This window comes from Eumetopias jubatus, unplaced genomic scaffold (genome assembly GCF_037043125.1).
Source record: "Eumetopias jubatus isolate StellerSeaLion01/CBP00866 unplaced genomic scaffold, mEumJub1_p1.0 scaffold_5, whole genome shotgun sequence".
Taxonomy (NCBI): Eukaryota; Metazoa; Chordata; class Mammalia; order Carnivora; family Otariidae; genus Eumetopias; species Eumetopias jubatus.
In genome coordinates, this window is record NW_028274811.1 from 126,846,322 (window position 1) to 126,869,978 (window position 23,657).

At 42.2% G+C, this 23,657-nt stretch overlaps 1 protein-coding gene across 1 annotated transcript; it reads right to left on the reverse strand.

The window, feature by feature from the left end:
• Positions 1-308: 308 nt before the first annotated feature.
• Positions 309-23,398, reverse strand: DNAJC21 (DnaJ heat shock protein family (Hsp40) member C21). The gene is made up of 12 exons (XM_028098060.2): positions 23,056-23,398; positions 15,965-16,058; positions 13,328-13,451; positions 12,904-13,026; positions 11,979-12,283; positions 10,969-11,120; positions 8,912-8,999; positions 6,117-6,275; positions 5,274-5,316; positions 2,491-2,663; positions 1,301-1,376; positions 309-795 (listed from the first exon to the last, which is right to left on the reverse strand). The coding sequence occupies exons 1-12, from the start codon at positions 23,396-23,398 to the stop codon at positions 631-633; spliced, it is 1,845 nt and encodes a 614-aa protein (XP_027953861.2). The 3' UTR covers positions 309-630.
• Positions 23,399-23,657: the final 259 nt, after the last annotated feature.

Here is a 23,657-nt window from a genome sequence, read left to right on the forward strand (position 1 = left end):
TATAAAATCGCAAATTAAATCACCATGGTTATACCCTGAGATGCTAGTCCTGAAACATAACCATATATGTTCAATTAGTTTCTACCTACCACCGTCTTTGAGGGAAAAAATACAGTAATCAACAATAGGTTAATTCGAAGTAATTTAAAAATCAGAACTGGAGTCATGGAATCAGGTGAGAAAAAAAATCTATGATGATTTTAAAACAAACTGAGTCGTTGACAGATCATGAAACATAACAGAATACAAAAGCACTGAATCATATAAAAATACTATGTGAAATCCACAAAATAAAACAGAAAGGAGCATTTGTATGTGTTAAAATAATTTAATTCTCCCTGTACATTTCTGTCCATGTGAGCCAAGAGAAATCAAGAATGTATACTTTACAGTATGTACCTGTTTTGAGACATTCAAGTCAATTCAGATGGCAAAGTAGAATTCAATCACTAATGAAATGTTTAAAAAATATATATTAAACAAAAAAAATGTTTTTACAAGATAAAAAATAATCTTCCACAATGCAATAAATTGCAGATCACCGAAATTTTAACTCTTTAGATGACTTCAGTTCAGTTTTTGGTTTCAAAATCTAGAGACAATCAAAAAGAAAAAGCGTTGGCAGAATTTCTATCTGTTTTTACGTTTCTCTTTCTTGCTTCGACTACTTGTTACACTGTTTAAAGAACATGATGAAGGTGCTCGTGCATGACCTGTGGCCTTCAGATGGTCAAAAAGTTTATTCCGGGATGGAAATTCACTATGGCAGGTTGCACAGCTGATAAGAACATCACTCTGAAGAGGGAAAAAAAATCATAAATAAGAGCAAGTGTTATTACCTGAGAGCAGTGATTTGGGTTTTCATGTTGAGATCAACAATCAAATAATTCAAAATGAAGACCTTTTAACAAAATGACGGCCATTAAGACAGGCTCAAAAGAGGCAGCTATTCACAGAAGTCCCATCAACCAACTCCATCGACTTTAAGAGGCCTGAGACATTCAACAGTATGCATCGTGTGGACTGCACTGAGGTTTTAGATTTCAAAGTAATAGAAAACTGAGCAGTAACGTTCTGCTAGTCTGGTATTCTCAATGCGCCTTTTACTTTTGAAGAACAACAGTAACAGCAGCACAGATATAAATTCTGCGTTCATCAAGAAAACCTGTTGATGGAGCCACACCCATACAGCAGGCGCAGAAGGGCCCACCAAACACATCTTTAGAATCAGAACTAAGAATTTAAATTATACTGCTGAAACAAGGTCCACTGAAAATATGTCAATATGATTTTGACCTACCACTGTCTGTGGTTCAGCAGGTACTTTGACAGATTTTTTCATATCTTTGGCTTTCTTTCCTTTGGGTTTAGGAGCACTGGAAAATAAATCATAGAATTCTTACAATCCAATAATGTATATATAATAATGTATTCCCTTTGTTATTCTGCTCCCAAGAAGACTCAAAAGAGTGACATGGACTTTAAAGGTTAATTCATTCGTTTTTAATGGCCAACCTAATTAATTTTCACATCTCAAATGAAGAGCTTTCAAGAGCAACTTTAAATCACACAGATGTCAAATTTGACACAAAAACTAAGGAATTTACTTAAAACAGCTGAAACACAAGCCACAACACGTTACAGGCTTGTGCGGTTCCTTGCCCTCCTTCTCTCAGAGCCCCAGGCCTAGCCCCAGGCCTCCACCACTGTGTTTGCCTCACTGACGCCAATTCCTAAACGCCCACGTGCACTGCGCCGCCCCGTCGCTGCTGCTCCAATGGTCATAAGCGCTGGCAACTCAGGCTCCCACTTTACACTGTCATTTGAATTCTTTCTCATGGTCCTAGACAGGGACCTGATGCTACTTACTGTTCAGACCTTTCCTCAAGGAGTAAGAAATTATTCTCTGCTCTGGAGGAACAGAGGAGGCCGGCGACAAGAAAGTAAGACAAGGCAGGAAGGAGAGGACCAGGAATGCTCTCTCCCCTGAGAGAGACCTTCCTCTGGCCAGCCACTGTGACCCTGCGTGGCAAGAACATTCCAGGGCCCCTGCCAGCAGGAAGGCCCCAGGCTATGCATACAGAGCCTGGTGACCTGCATTGTGGGGCCCAACACAGGAGGGCAGCCATGAGCATGGACACACAGTTCCAGATGCTCCAGGCAAGTGGGGCACAGCCTCATCAGGAGACTTGTTCTCATGTGAGTGTCAAGGATTACTGATCTAGGATAAAACAAGGACCTCAACAGGATAGAAACTGGATCAAAGTGCCTTTCTGATTCGGGCCATATTGCTGAAATGTCTGTGACCACATTCCTCTAGCATCCTCTTCCCAACACGCTTCATCTGTATACAGTGGGATGTCTGTCTGGATAAACGTACAAGTCACTGATACACCTGATCTGCTTCATCAATCGTGGGAAAGGTGTTGAGATATGAAAAGATATTTTTCCTACCAACATTAATTAGAAAACACTATCAACCTGACTTACTTCTTAGCTTCACTTTTTGGATCATCACAGAATTCGACAGTCTCAGTGACACTGATACTTTCTTGGGGACTCCCATCCAATTCTTTGGCACGGTCTTGATTTAAGTTGGTATCTTCTGATTCAACCTTTACTTCTTCTCCAGTTCCATTTTTATTGAAATTATCATCAGAATTCTAGGTAATAAAACATGTATGCATTACAAAACAAATAACAGTAATAATCCCAGCTTATGATACCAAATAATTATACTAAACAATTACAATGTCCTGTATGCTCTGGAGGAGGAGATCTTCAGGAAATAAAAAGAAAAAGCAGGTAATAATTTAAAAAACATGAATGCTCATTACAGAAATATTAAATTAGGAAAAAATTAGAAACAATCCATATGTTCAATAAGTGAATAGTTGAATTATGAAGGGAATTATGAAGTTCTTAAAAATCATGTTTGCAAAGACACTGATTCAATTTTGTGGAACAGTACGTACAACATATTAGCTAAAATATAAAAGAAAATTATACATAACGTCTGATTACAATTTAATTCCAAGTAGTATCTATAGGCAGAATTAGGGGTGATATTTATAGTTCTCTATATTTCCCAAATGATCTGCAATGAGCACCTATTACTTTTATAGTTAGAAGAGAAAAAAAAAAAACAGCAAATAAGCATTATAGAAAAGACAAAGCTTGGCAAACACACCTTCACTCCGTGAAGAGTGTTTGTTGTTGTTGGTTTGGGTTGGGGCAACATCTTGCCACATGTGCTTTCCCTTCCCTTCCTCCCTCCTCTCAGCACACACACACACCTCACCCCCATACCCAGAACGATGAAAATAAGTTACAGGCAGATATCATGACACTTCCCATGTGTCTCCTAAGAACAAAAACATGCTACTCTCTTCCCCACAATACTCTCTTCATACTCAAGAATTTAATGCTGATGTGATCTGCTCCATAATCCATATTCACAACCCAGTAACATCCTTTCCTTGTGAGCGACAATCGAGGACCACATGCTGCGTGTAGTGGTTATGCCCCTTGAATCTCCTTTGTTCTAGAACCACAGCCCTACTTTTTGTCTTTCATGGTACTGACAATCTGCTGGCTATTCTGTACCACAGTCTGGCTTTGTCTGATTGTCTCCTTAGGATTAGATTCAGGTTACACATTTCTAGCAAAAATATTAGCACCAAAGTATCTATGAAGTTCAAGATTTATTTTTTTGCAGGTAATTTTGTCTTTGGAATGTGTCCCATGGAGGGTGTTCAGAGTGCTCAAAGGTGACTTAAATTCCTCCTTTCTGTTAGCCAGGGTCCTCTGTTTACATTCAATTTCAGTTTTCTGGGTTTTCTTTTACCATCCTGTTGGGTTATGCAAATTTTTTTTCTGACCATACAGAAAACTCTCCCAGTCTGAAGTTTCCTGATTCTCTGTATTTGCTGCTCTTCAATCTACTAGTTCACATCTCCACGCTACCTTCCCTTCAAAAAGAACCGAGAAAACATCGGGAAAAGTGCTACATACAACTAGGTCTGAACTGGGACTTTCTTCCTGAAAGAATCAGAAATCCTCAACAAGAGGTATTACTATAAAGGAATACAGCTTTGGAGGGGAAAAAATGGGGTAGTAAACGAAGCATTTTCATTGGTAAGAAAACACAAATACATGTGTTTATTACTGCAATCTATAGGACCTACTCTTCCTGACTCCAGACAAGATAGGCTTCGGTTAGGTATAAATCTCTCTTATCTTGTGTTTATTCTAGTGGTTCTGGCACACACAAAGGAGAGAGGAAATGTTCTAAGCTAATGACTATAGAGTCTTTGGGTAGAAGACAGTATGAGTCATTTTAAAAAGGAACACAGAACTTGCTATGTGGTTTTATAATTGAAGTAAAAGTTCCAAGTCACAAATTTTAACAGTGATAAGTTCATGTATCATGTATCATTTTTGGAATATGAGACAGATAAAAACTACTTTCAAATATATAACCATTTAAATAGATAAGCCAAATCTAAAGTTTTACAAAAAATTACTGTGTTAACTAAATTTTCTTAAAAATATTTTCAGTTTTCAAAAAGAACTGTAACATTTAATACTTAATATAAGCTAATATAATGAGATTATATTAAAGTAGCACAGAAATCAATTCCATTCCCTTAAGAACCACCAAATATCCTTAGTAAAATGGACAAGCTCATTGTGTGTTTATACGTCTACAGGATTGTTACGTATAACATAATAACTTTTTATTTAAAAATATTCTTGAGATTGGATTTAGACACCAGGTGTGAAATATTTAAGCTACTTACATTTCTGAGTAATACTAACATTTTTTCAAGAATCATAATCATTACACATTTCTAACCAAACGTTCCTTTTGCAAAATTTCATTTGTTGTTGGCAAAAGAAACCTAGATATACAATAATCAACCCTCAGATTTTCACATATTTCTGATTTTAACTGTTATCTTGATTTAAAGACCCAGTCACCACATGTGTCCAGATATTTTTTTAATATGATCACTCAGCTAATTAGTATCTGGGAATTAATTTCACCTGCAAAATTTTAAGACACATCGACAACAGTAATTAAGTAAATTAGCTACGTACATATTAATGGAGGAAAAATGATGAAGAAAGAAAATTGTTTTCAACTCCCTTCAATCTTTTTTATAATCAACATAAAATTATAGAGTGAAAAATACAAACGATACTGAGTAAACAAGAGCAGTCCAACTTTATGTTTGATATTTAATGTTAATAAAACTTTTTCAACATACCTGTGCTGGTTTCTGTTTCTTTTTCTTCTGCTTTTTGGAAAGCCTAAGAATAAATATAAATCAAAATGTCAAATATTTAACTCTGTGACTACTAAGTGAAGAAAAAAAGTACTAAAACACAACTGATACAGAGGGAAGTGAAATTTTAAAAGTAATATCATAAGATATTAAAAAGAAAATATTCATATTATCACTAGAAAATTAGAACTGTGGTTCCATTGATGGTAATTAGCATAGTTCAAAAGTGTTTATTTTTTTTAATTTTTTATTGTTATGTTAGTCACCATACATTACATCATTAGTTTTTGATGTAGTGTTCCATGATTCATTGTTTGCGTATAACACCCAGTGCTCCACGCAGAATGTGCCCTCTTTAATACCCATCACCAGGCTAACCCATCCCCCCACCCCCTCCCCTCTAGAACCCTCAGTTTGTTTCTCAGAGTCCATCGTCTCTCATGGTTCGTCTCCCCCTCCCATTTCCCCCCCTTCATTCTTCCCCTCCTGCTATCTTCTTTTTTTTTTTTTTTTTAACATATATTGTATTATTTGTTTCAGCGGTACAGGTCTGTGATTCAACAGTCTTACACAATTCACAGTGCTCACCATAGCACATCAAAAGTGCTTTTTTTTTTTCAAAAGTGCTTTTAATAGTCATAATATATTCTGTAAAAATTCTATGTGACATCATGCTTTACCCATTTCAATACTGTAAGTTCCCTTATGTAGAAAAAAATGTGGAAAAATATTAGCATAACAGAATAACTTCTTAGATAAAATAGCATTTAAATGCAATCTCATCTCTAATGTGGTAAGTACGTCTAGAAGCATTTTTAGAAGTACTTTTGTTTTGGTGCATTTTCTATTTCTTCCTCAGAATTGGCATTCAATGGATTTTCATCAGTTTGAGGTCCTGAAAAATTCTCTTCCTCCTCCTCCAACTGTTGTTTTAACAAGGCAACCATTTCCCGATGCTTCTTTGATTTTTCATGATTCCTCATGCTGAAAGAACAATCTGACATTAGTAACCACAACAGGATTCATATGTGCCCAGATATGTGGCTGAATCAATGCAACCACGTTAAAATTCATTTTTCCCCAGTAAGGAAGCAAAATGTTGGGGATCCGACAAAGAGAAGCAGAAGAACCCCGTCAGGACCTCTCGGGCAGGAGGACTTGGCCAGCCCACAGGGGTGCTCTTCTTCCCTGTACCCCGGCATTCCCCTTTCCCTCTGTCCTTTCATCTACATATTGTCTTCCAATTTTTTTTTGGTCAAAATCTCTATTATTTTTACTTTCCAATTCTTAAAATTCAAGACTTCTCCACTGTTTCCTCTTAATCACTGAGTATTAGCCAAGCACGTGCACGTTCCAGGTTGCACCGTGGGCTTTGGAAGATGCTGAGAAATTACAAGACAACATTCCAGCTTGAAGAGAAGACTGCTTGGGTTACGATGTGAGGGCCTCAGGTACCAGAGTAGTTTACCCCCTTTTGCTTTTTTCAATAACTGTCTTTCGCCTTCTCCAAGAGGGCTCTCCCCTCTCACTCCCACCATCCTAAATGTGAGTTCAGACACATCTACACCCATCTGCCTAAAACTTTCTGAGCCATTGTCTCTTTCAGTGCATCTGTGGGCCATGAAGTAACACTCCACAAAATAGGGTTGACAATACTTAAGTACCAGAATTATTAGATGAACAAGAAAGTAGGAAACTTATGTCCACACTATTCACTTTATCTCATCTGTTCAGACTTGGATTTTCTAGTCTCCATTGCTACTCTCCCTTTCCACTAAAATTCTCCTTCATACCATGGTTTCTTAGAGAAATTGGGACATCTTGTGCTAGAAAGTAAGTGCTCAAAAAAATGACTGGGACATGTCAAAAGGACACAGGAGCCACCTTGGAGGAACTCTCATTAATCGTATCTGGAAAAGTTTGAGCATGAAAAGTACAGGAATAAATTCTAAAACACTGAAAAACTTCACAAATTCATACTCATAATAGACAGCTAGACGGAGGAAAGGTAGGGCTCTTATTGAGAGCAGAAGGCCTACTGAGGACTAATAACGGAGAAGGAGCACTGGTACCAGAAAAGCCCCCTTTTGGAACCATTATGGTGCCAAGTGGCATAAGCTGAAATCATCAATGAATGCCAAATCTAGGACATTCTGAGGAGCAAGATACTTGCCTAACTTTAAAGTGTCTCCCCACAGATTAAACAGGCTATAAGGTAAAATCTGTCGCAAGGGGAAAAGAATGCTAACTCTACAGTGAAAAAATTAGACAGCGTCCTGGCTGGCTGATCAAAACTATCACCACCAAAGAAGGGCAGACAGACGCCGACGTTGTATGCTTTCAGAAATGAAGACCTGAGAGCAACACGACATGTTGATGTGGTATTCCAGCTGGAGACTGAAACTAATCATGAGGAGATGGACATTCAAGACGATAAATACTCCAGTAAAAAAAAAAAAGGTTTTAAAGGGCCCGTATCCTGGAGTTAACAACAGCACAGACAAGAGAACTGATCCAGATTAAATAAGACTAAATAAATGAACGCAATCCATGCTGGAGTGGAAGAGACTCCGTACAGGACGTGAACAGAGGATGTGCTGACAGAAGGGGGATTCGGGCGGTAAAGGAGGTAAAGGGAACATATCAGTGTTAACAAATTTCCTGAAGCTGACAGGGGTCCTGTGATCATCTACCAGAATAGCCTTATTCTTAAGGAATACATACTGAAGTATTTAGAGGTAGACGAGCATTATGCACGTAACCTACTCTCAAATTTTTTCAGGGAAAAACGGTGTGTGGAGCAGGGGAGGTGGGGGGAGAGAGAGAGAAGGGGTGCACCAAATGGGGCAAAACATCAGGTGAATCGGGTGCTCTGTATTCTATCCTTGCAACTTCTCTGTAAGTCTGACGTTTCCAAATAAAAAAATAATTTTTTAAATCTCCTTCACTGTTGCTTTTGTTTTCCCGTTTCTGACTCTTCTGCCCTTGCCACGTCTCTTAGCACGCTACAGTTTTTTTCCCCTCGGGGTTCCACACCAACACCTTTTACGACTCCCACACCCCCACTGGCATCCTTCGGTCTCCCTTCTCCTTTCCTGTATGTGTTTTGTTTCTTTGTCCCTTGCTGACTCTACTTTTGTTTTCTGCCCTATTCTTTCTCCTCTCTTCATAACAGTATCCCTTCAAATCTTTCTCTCTTCTTCCTTGTTTCCAAAAGGCAAAGTCCCTCCGCTTCAGCAAGTATAATTTAGGCAGGACACGTTTAAAGTTCCAGGTTGGCAGCACTGGCCTGCACGGGAGTGTGACGGCTGGAAGGGGGTCTGCCACCAACAACAGAGACTAGCTTTGGTCTAGCCTCGTCTGTGTGACTGTGCCTTCTTTGTCGCAACAAGCAGCAACACGGAGACACATCCAGGTTTTAAAAAGCAGCATGAATGAGAATCAGCACAACGTGCTTATTCACCACCAGTACAAATCCTTCTTCCTCTGCGGCCCAGAAATCCCCCAAGAGAACATGGAGGAGGGCTGGTGACCCACTGCTATGAGCACTTTCTTTTTAGGGCTTTCAGCGTTCTAGTTCACCTCGGAAGAAAAGGGGAGTTCAAAGATCTTAAACTTACGCCTTTTCCGTCTTAAAAGATTTGTCACACGCTGGGCAGTAAAGGTCATCATACAGCTCAGCATCCTCAGCCTCATCACTGTCTTTACCTGCACGAAGGAAGTCGAAAGTAAGAATCCTGTTTGAATAGAACCCAAACCTAAAACATGTTAACAAATTACATGTCTTTAGTAACAATCTAATATCGCAAACAAGTTAGAAATTGTATTTCCTTACAAAAAAGAAATAACGTTACCAGGATTTGAGTTGACTTTTTAAAAGCAGTCCTGAATTATAAGGGGAGGCTTCCAAATCAACCACATTATCTTTCCAGTTCTTCTCATAAGTCTACTAAGACTCAAAGTCTTCTCAAAGTTCTCAGTGTGAGCTAAGTTCAGAAAATCAAATGCCACTTTCATAGTTCCACCACAAAGCAGTTTTTTCAACAAAAGTTTTTCAGTTTCCCCCTTGAGCAAGATTCGATGCAAACACATTTGTAACTGTAATCTACTCTTAAATGCTTTAGCGTTTAACACTCCATCACTATTTGACAGGCTGGTCATAAAAGAGCATACTATATGTAAACTTTAATAATGTCTTTATGCCCTTGTTTTTTTATAAGCTTGAGGCTTTATTACAATGAAATAATTACTATCAATATAGTCCACAAAATCTAAGCGACTAAAATGCTGAACTAAAAGTCTTTGCAAAGTCCCATCTATCTTTATAAGAAATAAACAAGTAAACTGACTGCTACTGAGATCAATAAATGGGATCATACAATGAGATTAATAAAGATCCCAAGGTATCTTTTCTATAGTCTACATTTTGGTTCTTTATAAGTAAGTGATATGAAGAGGACTTGAAAGACACTCTCATTGAAATCATAAATGATCAAAACTCATTCTACCTAGTATTAATGTTTAATAAATGTTGTTATTGTGCAATTACCTGTACCCTTTCATTATATAAACGATTAATCAAATAGTTAATAAAGAATGTTGGATTTGAAGTCAAAATCTGGATCTAAAAATGATCACATGGCAGGCCTATATGCCAAAGCTTCTCAGAATCTTACTTTCCTCTTTAGTAAAAGGGAAATCATTCTATGAGCAAAACATACATGTAAAGGGTATTGTGTAAAAGCTCTTGCATGTGAAAGCACTTCATAAATTTTACATAAAACTCTAATTATGCCACCTCACGTTTATAGAATGCATAATTTTCAAAAGACCTGCACAAAAACTACTTCTAATTCATTAATAGAAAATTTCATAATCATTTTGAGTAAATAAAAGTCCATCATTTTGTCATTTGGCTACCAGTCTAAAACAACACATTTGTAGATAAGGTGAAACTGTGCTAGATCCTTCCACATTATTCCTCATGGAATAGCTAGAGACAACTCAAAAGGTCAGGTTATTCTCCACAATGCCTACTCCTCTCCTGTTCAGGTAGTCACATGCCTTGTGCTCTCACAAGAGAGGCACCGAAAGGACAGTTTTCAGCACACCAGGAGGAGCCCCTCAAAAAAGTCAAACGAGAGGAACAATTTATATATACTACGTAGACTCCTGTACAATTTTTTCTGGAAAGAGCTGCTATTAAAACTTGACCTGAGCTTCACTGCAGGTTTTTAAGTAACCAACAGTCACACCTGTCAATATGCCCATTTGCCAAATTGATTTATGCAGCCAGAACCACAAACTGTTTAAAGCATGGTCAGAAAAGAGTTTATTAATCAGATAAACTCTTGTTTCTTATTCTAGTAGTCTAGGGATTAGACGTCAGTGGTCTACCTTTGCTTGGCCTACACAATATTGTTTTTCATTTTAATTGTCTGCCACATTTAAGAGCTGGAAGAGGTCCCCTAAAAATCCAGATTTCCAGCTCTGCTTAGAAAGCAAACAGACACGAACACCCCGGCAACACGGGTCCCAGCAGCAGTGGAGTGGACTCTGGCGTTCCCAGGATGCAGCCAGGCCCCCGCTTCCGACTGCCCCCTATAAGCACCCTGGGTGTATAACGCCTGCACACAGAAACATTCACTTTCTCGAGTTTCCTAAGGAAGGAAGTTACCATCATGCCCATCTTTGAGCTCAGATTCCTCTGTGTCATCTTCATCTGATCCGTCTCCAAATTCCTTCTCGTAGCGTGCCTCCATCTCCTTGAGCTCCTTCTCCAGGTCGGCCACGGTCATCCAGCTCTGTTCCTTGTACTGCTCGGCCAGTCTAGACACACAGCACAGCCCCACTTATGCTGAGAATCAGGTCTCCGTGCTGGTTCTACTTACCCCATAGGCCTCCAACCCATGCCCTGGAGAGCGTCTTCCTCCACTGTCAGTGTTGAGTTCAAGTGGGGGCAGTCGCTTATTTGTTATGTGGTTGATTTTAACTATTAGACTACCTAGATTTTAACTATTTCTATTAGATAATGGGCTTTGAAACCTATAACTCTTAGCAAGTTATGAAAAGTCTTGAGGTGTTTTTAAATCCTAAGTGGTGAGCAAAGTGCTAATTTTCCAAAAATGAAGGGGGGGGTAGAATTTATAAGAAGTGAATAATCTTTAAAAGAATGCTACAATGCTCTGGACACAATGCTTTTACACTAACTCCAAGTAACAGAGCACTGAAGGCATGAAAATGAACTAAAGATCTGGAGCGTGCCATCAAAGAGGCAGGACGGCGAGGTGGGGCAGAGCAGGGGCACTGTGCCAGCGTCTTGGGTCCAAGTCCCGCCTCTGTGATTTCCCAGCTATGGGATCTTGGACCCGTCGGCTTCGCCTCCTCAAAAGGACGAGGAGAAAAGCCAGAACTTACTTCGCAGAACTGCTAGGACAAAAATGCGTAGAACAGGGCCTGGTCCAGAGGCAGAGATCAATGGACAGTCATTACTATTATGTCTCACAAGAGTCTGGAAAGGATCTCAAGAATAAAGGGCCTTTGAAGGCAAACATGCAACGCAAGGGTGGCTGATGGAGCCAGGATGTGGATGTGGCCCTCCCACCCCCGTGAAAGTGCCCCGTCAGGCCTGGCCCCACATCTCTACGGGGCAAGGGGCCTGGCCGCGCATCCCAGCGCATCCCGTACTTGGCCTGCTTCAGCTTCTGCCGCCGCCTCATCTCCTCCGCCTTCCTGGCCTTCTCGGCGTTCTGTTCCTCCACGAGCTTCCGATGCGCCTGCACTCTTCGGTCTCTCTTACGGATGAATGCGACCAGCTGGCGCACCAGCTCGTTCTTCTCCTTCCTTGCTTTGTCGCGAATCTTTTTGTTTTCTTTTTCCATGGCACGTTTCTCCCAGCGGTTTGAAGCTTGTCGTGTATCATATTCTTCCTTCCAGGCAAAGTTCTTCTGAGTGCAGAAACTCTGCCAATAGGCATAGAAAGGATGGACTACCTAGAGACAAAAAAAAACAAGTAAAATGCTGAGGTGTAAGATTTTTTCCCTCAGCAAGGCAGCAAATATCAGTGACGCAAAACATCTTCTCTTTTTTCATATACATCACATCACTACTAGTCAATGGAGAAGACAGTCCTCTTAGGGCTTTACAGAATAAATCACTCTCCAGAACAAACTGAATGAGGTAATGAGTGGGATGGGACCCCGCTTAAAAAAACAGGAAAAAGTAAAGAAGGATGCTCTGAGGGCGCTGAAAGCCCCTCCAGGAAGGGAGAGAGAGGGAGAGACTTAGTCACAGTATAGGACCAAGACCTAGGATCCATGCTTCTTAACTAAAGAAATGGGGACGGGGCACCTGGGTGGCTCAGTTGGTTAAGTGATTGCCTTTGGCACAGGTCATGATCCCAGGGTCGTGGGATCGAGCCCCACATCAGGCTCCCTGCTCAGTCTGGAGCCTGCTTCTCCCTCTGCCTCTATCCCCCTGCTCATGCTCTCTCCTTCACTCTCTATCTCAAATAAATAAATAAAATCTTAAAAAAAAAAAAGAAGAAGAAGAAGTGGGGAGAAAACACACTGGTAAATGCTAATTACAAAACGGCAAAGCAGTTTTCTTTTACCGTATCATAGTCACTCTGGGAGTCTCCAAAAGTGGGGAAATCTTCTATCTCCTCTTCTAACACAGATTCTAGCTCTTCCTTCGCAATCATTTCAAAAACGTTACGATAAACTGTATAAAAGCCCTAAAAAACAGTAGCAAGAGCACAAATTCTTAATACTTTTATAGTCTAATCACCAATTATGATTTTAAAATGTAACATGAAAAACTTTAATGTTAAAGAATTATGGGCTCAAGTTCTGTCACTGCAAGAACATTTAGGTTTCAACTGGAGGTTTTCAGATGCTGATAGTTTAAACATGAAGGCAATATTTTTTCACTTTTCAAAATGAATACTGTTTCACCTATTATAAAATAATTTTGAGAATTTTCTTTGTGTTTGAAAGTCTTGTGCTTGATCAGAAATTAAGAGTGAGTTCATTTACCTTTTCATCATCTCCATAACCAGAGTAACAGGTCACAGTGAAATAGTGAAGCAAATCTAAGCTGTCGTCTTGATATTCCCCATCAAGCCCACCTTTAAGTAGAGCCTCTCTATGATTGTCATACCTAAACAAACAAAACAGATTAGTATCCTCTCAGTGATCACTGAATAAATAAGATTGCAGAAGGATGCTTTACTCTGAAACAGCCAAATTATTATACATTAGTCCAATCCATACTAAAAAAATTTTTTTCGAATATCAACATGAAAAGACATAGTAATCCTTCAGAGAACTGATTAAAACTGTGACGGCAACTTTCAATACGATGGAGGCATTATACAGTACTCATCCATATGAACAATGCAATTTAACAAGCCAGGGAATTTCCATGACTCCCCCAGAAAGGTAGCTGCATTTCTACAGGTAAGAAATATTACTAAATAGGTCAGCACTGGACATAATCTGCTCCACAGACTGATTATATATTTGTGATCAGATTTACCAACATAGACCAGAACAAGACTCTTCCTAGGTTTATGTAAACAATCTACGAGTTTCACATACACACAATTACTCCTTATAATAACTCTGTAACGTTAGTTCTTACCCCCAAAGATATAACAGGAAACTGAAGCTCAGTGGTACTAAACAATTTGTCCATAATCACAAACCCAATAAGCAGCAAAGCTAGAATTCCAAACCGGGTCTCCTGCACTAGAAGGACCGTGCTCCTAGTAACCGTGCAGTCTGGTCTGCAGGTCACAGGAGAGTTAACAGCAGGGGCTTCAGACAAAAAGACAAGAGAGTCCTTAGCACAGGAAGGCCTCCTGAGATCTGGAGAAGCAGACAGAGCCAAGGAAGTCAGGAAAGAGTTTCAAAGTTCCTAAAGGAAAGCAAAAGCATTTCTAAGGCCACATCTCCAAATTTTTCAGGAGAAAAATGTAGGATTCTCTGATTTTCACCTAAAAGACAACTGTTAAAGAGTTGTTTCTTTACGGCCTTTCTCCCTCGAGAGCCAGCTGTGTTGTACACTGTTTAACACACACAAGACTCGTGCAGCAACACTGAACACCCACCTGCTCTTTATAACAGCAGGCTCTTGCACAGCTATGTCCAGGCTTAAAACCTAGTCCTTCGTAGCACAAAGTTCATCAGAATCTGAAAACTTTGGTTAAACATAGAAATTTTTGCCTGGGGGCGCCTGGGGGGCTCAGTCGGTTAAGCGTCTGCCTTCGGCTCAGGTCATGATCCTGGGGTCCTGGGATCGAGTCCCACATCGGGCTCCCTGCTCAGCGGAGAGTCTGCCTCTCCCTCTGCCCCTCCCCCCCCCATGCTCACTCTCTCTCTCTCTCAAATAAATAAAATCTTTAAAAAAAAAAAGGAAAGAAATTTTTGTCTGAAAATGATATTAAACTGTCAGGTCATCAAAAGGAAAAGTATCTGTCATAGATATGGAAGCTTAACTCCATTTCTTCATATAAAGTAGTTCTTGGGGAAAAACGCAATTCTTGCTCTGAAGCACTCTGTTTTTAAGGACAAGTCAACATTCTTGTCCAACACCAGTAAACTTGTCATACACCAAAGAGATCCCATTTAATGAGAAGTTACTTCACAAGTATCAAAGTTAAATCTATCTAATATTGCCAAGCTTTGTTCCACCACCTATAAAATAAAATAATTGGAATATTCACCTCTAAGGTTCCTTCCAACTCTAATACTGAATTTTTTTTATCTTATTGTTATGTTAATCACCATACATTACATCATTAGTTTTTGATGCAGTGTTCCATGATTCATTGTTTGCGTATAACACCCACTGCTCCATTCAATACGTGCCCTCTTTAATACCCATCACCAGACTAACCCATTCCTCCACCCCCTCCCCTCTAGAACCCTCAGTTTGTTTCTCAGAGTCCCTAGTCTCTCATGGTTCATCTCCCCCTCCAAACTCCCCCCCCTCATTTTTCCCTTCCTGCTATCTTATTTTTTTTTAAACATATAATGTATTATTTGTTTCAGAGGTACAGGTCTGTGGTTCAACAGTCTTACACAATTCACAGCGCTCACCATAGCACACACCCTCCCCAATGTCTATCACCCAGCCACCATGCCTCCCACCCCCCACCACTCCAGCAACCCTCAGCTTGTTTCCTGAGATTAAGAATTCCTCATATCAGTGAGATCATATGATACATGTCTTTCTCTGATTGACTTATTTCGCTCAGCCTAATACCCTCCAGTTCCATCCACATCGTTGCAAATGGCAAGATTTCATTCCTTTTGATGGCTGCATAATATTCCTGTGTGTGTGTGTGTGTGTGTGTGTGTGTGTGTACACACACCACATGTTCTTTATCCATTCATCCATCAATGGACACCTTGGCTCTTTCCATAGTTTGGCTATTGTGGACATTGCTGCTATAAACATTGGGGTATTTACCCCAAAGATACAAATGTAGGGATCTGAAGGGGTACATGCACCTTGATGTTTATAATACTACATTTTCTATAATGAATAGGTGACAGATACCTCAGAACACACTGAAACATTTGACAAATATACATTTTTTTAGATCTTCTATTGATAATTCTTCCCAACAAAATACACTAAGATAGGAGGGACAGTGTGATGCTCACCATGCTCTTTCCTGAGGGTCACTCAACACGTCATATGCTGCTTGGATTAATTTAAATTGTTCAGCTGCTTCTGCGGCATTATCCAGATTTTTATCTGTTAAAATAAAGTCACAGATATTCAGTCACCAAACAGGTAGAGGACAGAATCTAAAAGGGACCTCTTCCATCACAAATGCCATAAATAGATGAGGAGTGTACAAAACAAAGAAAAACAATCAGGGAAGAGCAGAGAGATCCCGGTGAGAGTTGATAATCCGGATATGTGAGCAGTATCTGCTTAAGTAGAAACTGCATGCGTTCCCCTAAGCCTTGGTGCATCACTGAGCACTCAATCTGGATATCCACAAATGGAAAACCCTGAGTAGTATACGTTTTATTTTTAGAAAAAGCAAAATATATATATCAAATCAGTTACAGAAGGACTGTTACTATTTAGTGTTAAATTATGTTTATTGTTCGCATGGTCTTTATGTTTTTTCTTTCTTATCAACGTAGACCAAAATAAATCTCATAAAGCTTTAGAAATACATACTAATTCTTCTTCTCTTAGCTGTGCTTCCTTAAGTGTGAGTCAGAGAGCACCTCTGCCTCAGGGAGGTGGGCAGCTTCCAAGATGGCCCCCAAGGATCCCCACCTCCTGGCACTCACACCCTGTGGACCCCCTTCATGGGTCACCAGGGTTGGTCTGTGAGACCAATAGCAGGCAGCAGAAATGATGATGGCATGCTAAATTACTTCTGAGATTAGTTTATAAAAGACTGCAGTTTCCATGTTGGGCTCTCGCTCTCTTGGATCGCTCTGGGAGTAGCCAGCTGCCACAGCAAGAAGACACTCGGGTGGCCCACGTGGAGAAGAACAGAGGCCTCTGGCCCACAGCCAGCAAGGAAACAAGGCCTGCCAAAAGCGGGTTTTCCCAATGAGGATACCACTTCATGAGGAGCCCTGAGCCCAAACCACCCAGCTAAGCCATTCCCACACTCTGATCCTCAGAAACTGAGTCCATATAATGAACGTTTGCTGTGTTTATTGGTTTAAGCCCTAAGTTTTTGGTAATTTGTTATGTAGCAACAGACATCTAATATACTCAGAAAGCAGAATATTTTCAATCTACTCTGGAGCATACCAAAATTTTATAAGCTACAACTCAATACTTGCCCTCTAAGAGGCCAGAGTTAAAATAGGACAGAAACATATTCCCTAGGAATAATCTTGCAGCCTTGGAACAAGACCCTTGAAGGCATCTTGCCTCCTCTTTTTAGGTACCATCACACTGGGTGTCCAGTCCTTCAGGCGATTTTCTGCTCGACCGCTACCACGGACAATACTTTCTCAAGTGCAGCAATTTGCCATAGCTCTCTTTACTAAGATGCTTTCACCTAAAAAGCTTTCAATATCTTTTTAGAATCATGGTAACTTTAAATCAAAAGAAAAAAACTCCTCCATCCCTGCAGCCCAGCTGTAAGTGGCAAGTAACACAATGCCAGTCCTAAATCCCCATCCACAGTGCAGCTCCTCTGAAGACTGCCAATGGTTAGCTCAAAGTCCACCTTTCCCCGGGACTAAATATTCCCATTTCTCATGACACACTATAATCCTCTACTTCCAATGCAGTCAGAAACAGGCACCAATAATCAAGGAGCCATTCATTACTTCCTCTTCTTCACACTCTACTTTTAATCACTAGAGCTCATTACATTAACTTTCCACAACAGCATCACATTATATCATTCTGAATTTACAGCTGACAAAGTTTCATGCAGGTTTCATACGGACAAGCCAAGTGATAACTATATAACGGACTTTTTTTAAAAACTCTGATAGAGCTCTGAATCCATTCTGTGGCAGACACTGAAGGTTAGTTCATCCAACACCTCTCCCCTTCTCTCTTGCAGCCTCTACTGTGGAGGCTAAGCTCAAGGACTTGCTTTCCAGCCTCCCTTGCTGCTAGGAATGGCTATATGACACAGCTCTGACCAATAAGGAAGTCAGCAGAAGTCTAACTGTTAGTGTATTTTCTTTCCTTCCTCTTTCTTCTTGTCTTGCATGTGGACATGATGTTTGGCACTTCAGCTGCCATCTTGAGACTGTGAAGAAAAAGCCAAGAGATTCACAGTGATATTAAGGAACAACGCCAGCAGGCACCTACCTCCAAACCTTCTTGTGGTGAGAGAGAGAGAAAAAACCCTTTATTTATTTAAGCCACTGTGGTTAGGTTTTCTGTTATTTCCAACTAATACTACCAAATTCCATCTCGTTGTGGCCCTGTTGCAATCAGGTTTTAGGTAATACAGGACACTCAATGCCCTGTTACAATTCTTTTAAATTCTGATCCCCACTCTGTGAAAGATACTATTAGCTGCCTACCCAGTATCTAGTCTCTTCTTCTTCCTAACAAAACCCTGATTTTGTTCACATTAGTAATGTACCCAGCTAAAAAATTCACCTCCCCAGACTTTCTTGAGGTTGGGAAGATCAGGTGACCCAGTTTTAGCCAATGAGATAGAAGCATACAGCTACCAAGTGAAACTGCCCAGGGAAGATTTTATTTTCCATATCAAAGAGATGGGCTTTGGTGGCACTCGACTTATGGCCTTACCTCAGCCCAAAGTCAGGGTATAAAGCCTACAGGTGATTATGGGGATTGAGACAGAGACTGCTAGTTTATTCTCTTCTTCCAGGAACAAGCGAAACCTGACTTTGTGGTGGGCCCCTGGTCCCATTAGAAAGCCTCCATTTCTCAGTCTCCTTTGAAGCTTCGCATGACCGTGACTACGCTCTGACGCGTAACACCTGTAAGAATGTTCCACTCCTGCTTTCAAGAACTTCCTTACAAGGCAACTAGCACATACTCTCTGTGTCTGCTCTACCCTTTCCTCCTCCGCTCTGCTCCCTGGGACCCCCAACGGCCACCCTGGCCAGTAAGTGAGGGCCCACCTGAAAGGTGCCGGGCAGAGTCCACAGGCCTCTTGGAGGAGAACTGCTACACAGCGGCTCGCTTGCCTGTCTCTTCACCTCGACATGACAGCGAGAAACCTTGAGCTCTGAGGCTTACTTGCTTACACTTGGTGCGAGCACTCAAGCCTTAGGATCAGGACAACGGAGCAGGTCTTTGACGGTCTCATCAAGAGCTGGAGCTACCAAGACGGGTCCCCTCTGGATTTCTTGCTAGGTGAGAAAAATAAAACTATTTGGTTTAGTTACTGTTGCCACTTTCCTGTCACATGCAGCTGAACATAGTCCAGATATGCCTTCAAGGTGAGAGTCATGATTTCTACAGCTTTCGTGATTCAAAAATACTCATGACTTCTACATCTTCATTAAATCATTCATAAACTTTGTCATAAATAAAAAAGCAGAGTCCCAATTAAGGCAGAATGGCAGAAAATGCCAGCAAATAAATCTTCCCACATAAAACAAAAAAGGTGACTGGGGGAGGTATGTGGGTGGTTCTTCTTCACCTTTTAATCAGTACTGTACTTCGTTGTCCTGTTTCTTCCCACACCCTTCCTTCCTCCTCCAAAGAAGTTTGGAGAAAGCTCAAGCTTTTAAATGCAGAAAGCCCATCAGTGTACCAGCTGAAAATAAGACCTAGCCTCTTACTAAAGCATCTTTCTTAAATAATTTTTTTCAGTCTGTCATATGGCTTATTTCACTTAAATATACCTGAACTGGTTGACTATAATGTTAAACTGAGATCTAAACACATAAGTGCAATAAGTTAAAAAGCAGTAATAAAGAAACAAAAAGCCCACATTTATCATTAGCCACAAAGGCCATAGGTATTGCAAATCCAGTCATCAAAGCTTAAAAGGCATTCTCACACTATTCTTCGTGCTTTTCTCTCAATCCACTCACACACTCTTCTACTCCCTCCCAAACTTTTTTACAGTGCCTTCTGGAAAATTCCATGGATTGAGCCTTTTAAGTCCTGCCTTGACTGAAGCCAGGCTCTCTGAGAACACCACTTCCCTGCAGGGCTTCCTTCTTGGGCTCCTTCAGCCACAGCCCTCATATGGCAGGTCCGGGGCTGGAGCTGGCGTCCTCCTGGCTGCTGGTCCTTTACTCACTCCCAAGGGCACACTGGCATTCCTTCCAGATTCAAACCGTTGGCCAACCCCGCCTTCCTCCCCTTCTCACTGACTTTGGGCTGAGTTAGGGCATAAGGTGAGTGCCACCAAAGCCCATCACATCACTCAACCACGCCCCTTATCTCCCTGAGGATTCTGGCACTCGGAGTTCCCACCCCCGGGGCCCATGGTCATTATGGTGACTTGAATGTACGCTGCCCTCCCAGCCTCCCTACTCCCAGTCTCGCCTGCTCCAATCCACTCTCTCCCACGGCCAGAGAGATACCTGACAAACGATCACCTATCTTTCCCCCTGCCCTTGGGTTAAAATCCAATCTACCTCATCCAGTCTACCCCAACCTCCCAGACTGGCTTATGCTTACTTGGCCATGCTCCCCTTCCTGCACTCTGTCATGCTTTGTTTGGCCTCCCTCCACCTGGACTCCCTGCTTTCTGGCTTTCGGTCTCACCTTAGAGGTCACTTCTTCAGAGATGCACATCTATTCCACCCACACAGAAACCCAGTCCAGGTCAGGCACGTGTGTTCATAAGCATCTTGCACTTGCCTTCATACCACCCTTATCTCTCACCAGACTGAAACTACCTGTTTTCCTGGGACTCCCTGATGACTCTACATGGCAGCAGAGCAGGGACCATTCCTGTCTCATTCACACAGTAAAGTGCTCATGGCAGTCATCAAATAAAAGCCTTCCTTTCACAAGGAGTGATCTCACTAGGAAGTAATGCTGACCCTACTGAAAATTATTTTCAGTTGCTCAATTAAAAAAAACAAAAAACAAAGAAATACCTTTAACAATGAAAAATGAGCAGCCTTTCTTTTTGAAGTACAAATTATTCTTTGAAGCAAAGCCCCTATGTTAACCTCAGAAACATCTAACACAGGACCTTGCACATAGAATGAATTAAACATTTGCTGACTGATGGACTTAACAAATTAACAAGCCAGCACAGCAAAATATATCAAAATCACGTGTCGCCTGTAGAGTATGCAACCTTTAAATGTATAGGCATCTTCAAACCAAAAGATATTTAGGATGTTATGATTTATGATGACATTCAGAGAAGACATTCACATTTCATTTCTAACCAGTTTGGTTTCAAAATAGTTAACTGATGTTTTAGTAACGTTTACATACTTCTTCCTTCCTTGCACTGATTTCCAATTAATCGCCAAATCTGATCATTTTTCCTTCATAGCATCTCTGCAACCCGGCCTTGCCCTTCCCTCCCACTGACCCCCAGCCCGGTGTGGGCCCTTCCTCGCCATGGTGGACGCTACCTGACTTCTGTCCCCGTTCCTCTTCAATCCACTCAGCCGCACCCACAGTATCACATCAAGACATCTTCGACCCTCCCTTATTGGAAAAACAAATTTCACAGTCCTTAGCCTAACATTCAAGACCCTTTAAAATCTAATCTTAAAACTACACTCAAAAACATCTTCATATTATCATCAAAATTATATATGCATTTGGTCACAAGCATTAATCCCCTTCCTAACACTTTCCCAGCCAGAAGAGTCAAGGAATTCCTAACTTCCTTCTAATTCCTAACTCAGTCTCTGATGACAACCCCCGTTCCTTTAAGATGTTTCTATACTATTTTTGGGTTTATTAATTTTGGATATAGCTACTGGCTTCCTGCTGTGATGAATGTTTAGCTTACTTACGTCTTCCTTTCTGATATATATCACATTTGTTTAGTTCCTCTGTTGGTAATCGTCACTTTAACAAACCCATACCTTTATTTCTTGTTCCACCAACTATAGACATTACCTTTTGACTTTGGGTCCCAGGCCCTTCCTTCAGCTCTTCTCTCAACCCATATTTTCAGATTTCCAATTAATACTGCCTTCGGTCAAACTGTCCCCTGGACCACCTTTTGTCCACCACGATGCTCTTCCCTCTACTCTTAAGCTAGCTTTTCCCAATTCCATTTCGCTAGGATCCAGCTAAAAATCTAGGCTCCTCTGCCAAGGGGAAGCCTCACTGCCTCTCACGACATAGTGAAAACTTCCTCCCCTGAATTCCTGGGGCATTTATTAGTTGTTTTATTAACCCAACTACCAATTATGTAGGTTGTGCTATTTTGTTTGCACTTGTATTTAACTTTTCGTGGTTTACAGCATGTTTTCCCAGAGATGTCTTAGCATTTCAGAACCTTACTATGGTGACTTGTACATACCAGAGATTCTATAAACATGCTAATATGTAAACCTCTTATAAGCCTCAAAAAGCTGATATTCAACTACAGCCTTAGTTTCCCAGTCTGAAAGATCAGATTACTTCACAGAAGTCACACAGGCCTGAACTGCCACCAAATAAAACATCCAAAGGAAGCATACTTCTAAGTACACATACAAACTTCCCTAGGGGAAGACACCCAATTAAAACTCAATCTGCAAAACTTCCGAAGTGGAGTACAGGGTCTGTATTTCAATAGCTTACTGGGAAAGGGAAGGGGGTGGGAAGCACAGCTATTTAAAAGACAGTTTACTAGCTTCTTTGTCTTAATTTCAATAAGGGGCCATAAATTACACTTGTGTAGCTGGGATTCCGTGATGAAGTTAAGGGCTGTTGAGCGGCAGAGACTCAAGCAAGAGCCAAACTCCAGAGCTCAGGACTCCTGCTCCTTCGGTGGTGTCTGCGAAGGGGTGGGAGGAGCGGGTGAAGTCGCTAGAATGTGTCCTCCCATCAAGTGCCACTGCGGGTAGCGTCGGGGCGGGTGAGCGGGGAAACGTCTGGGGAGGGACGGGCTGCCCCGGGCTCGAGTGAAGCCTGGGGTGAGGGATGCGTCCGCCGACGGGCGAGGAGGACGCCCGGCGGGAAGAGCACTGCGCAGGGCACCTGGTCGGGGACCCGGGCGGGGTTCCCAGGGAGAGGGGAGTTACAGGGCGGGCAGGTCGAGACCGGCCAGGGTCCCGGAGTTATTCCGGGAAGAGGGGGGCGAAGGGTGGCGGGGGCCCGGCTTTTGCAAGGGCTGCGACGGTTGCGGAGTAGTTACCCGGGTGCCATTTCAGGGCCAGCTTCCGATAGGCCTTCTTGAGCTCCTCCTCGCTGGCGTCGCGCCGCACCCCCAGCGCTTCATAGTGACACTTCATCGCCCGGCCGGGCAGGGGGCTGGGGCCGGGGCCCGGGGCGGGGCCGGGGCCCGGACCGGAGGGGTGGCGGCGGCGCTGCTGGTCCTCTTCGGCAGCGGGAGCCGGGCGCCCGCACCTGGCCAGCCAGCGAGCACGGCGGCGGCGGCAGCGGCGAGGGGTGGCGGAGGCGCGCGGCGGCGACAGGCGGCGCGGGCTGCGGCACGCGGGCGCGCGGAGGGGGCGGTGCCGGCGGCCGCGACTTCGCATGGGCTGGGGGAGGGCTCGGTTCCCGGAAAAGCTGCGCGCGAGAGAGGCGGGGCCTCGGCGGCCGGGAGGAGGGCCCGCGGCGGGATGGAAGCAGGGCCACGGCAGGTGGGAGGCGGAGCCGCGGCGGGATGAAGGCGGGGCCCCGACAGGTGGGAGGCGGGGCCACGGTGGGCGTCATTGTGAGGGGCACAGTAGGCGGTCTGTGTAAGGAGCGCCAACTGGGCAGCCCACCTGAGGCCTGATAGGAGTCTGATGGGAG

Coding starts and splice junctions, on each gene's coding strand:
- DNAJC21 (XM_028098060.2), bottom strand. CDS start 23,398: ATGCGAAGTCGCGGCCGCCGGCACCGCCCCCTCCGCGCGCCCGCGTGC. Junction 11,121..11,978: donor CAGAAGCTGAAGCAGGCCAA/GTACGGGATGCG, acceptor CTGTGTGTCTAG/ACTGGCCGAGCAGTACAAGG. Junction 2,664..5,273: donor AGAAACAGAAACCAGCACAG/GTATGTTGAAAA, acceptor TTTATTACCTAG/AATTCTGATGATAATTTCAA.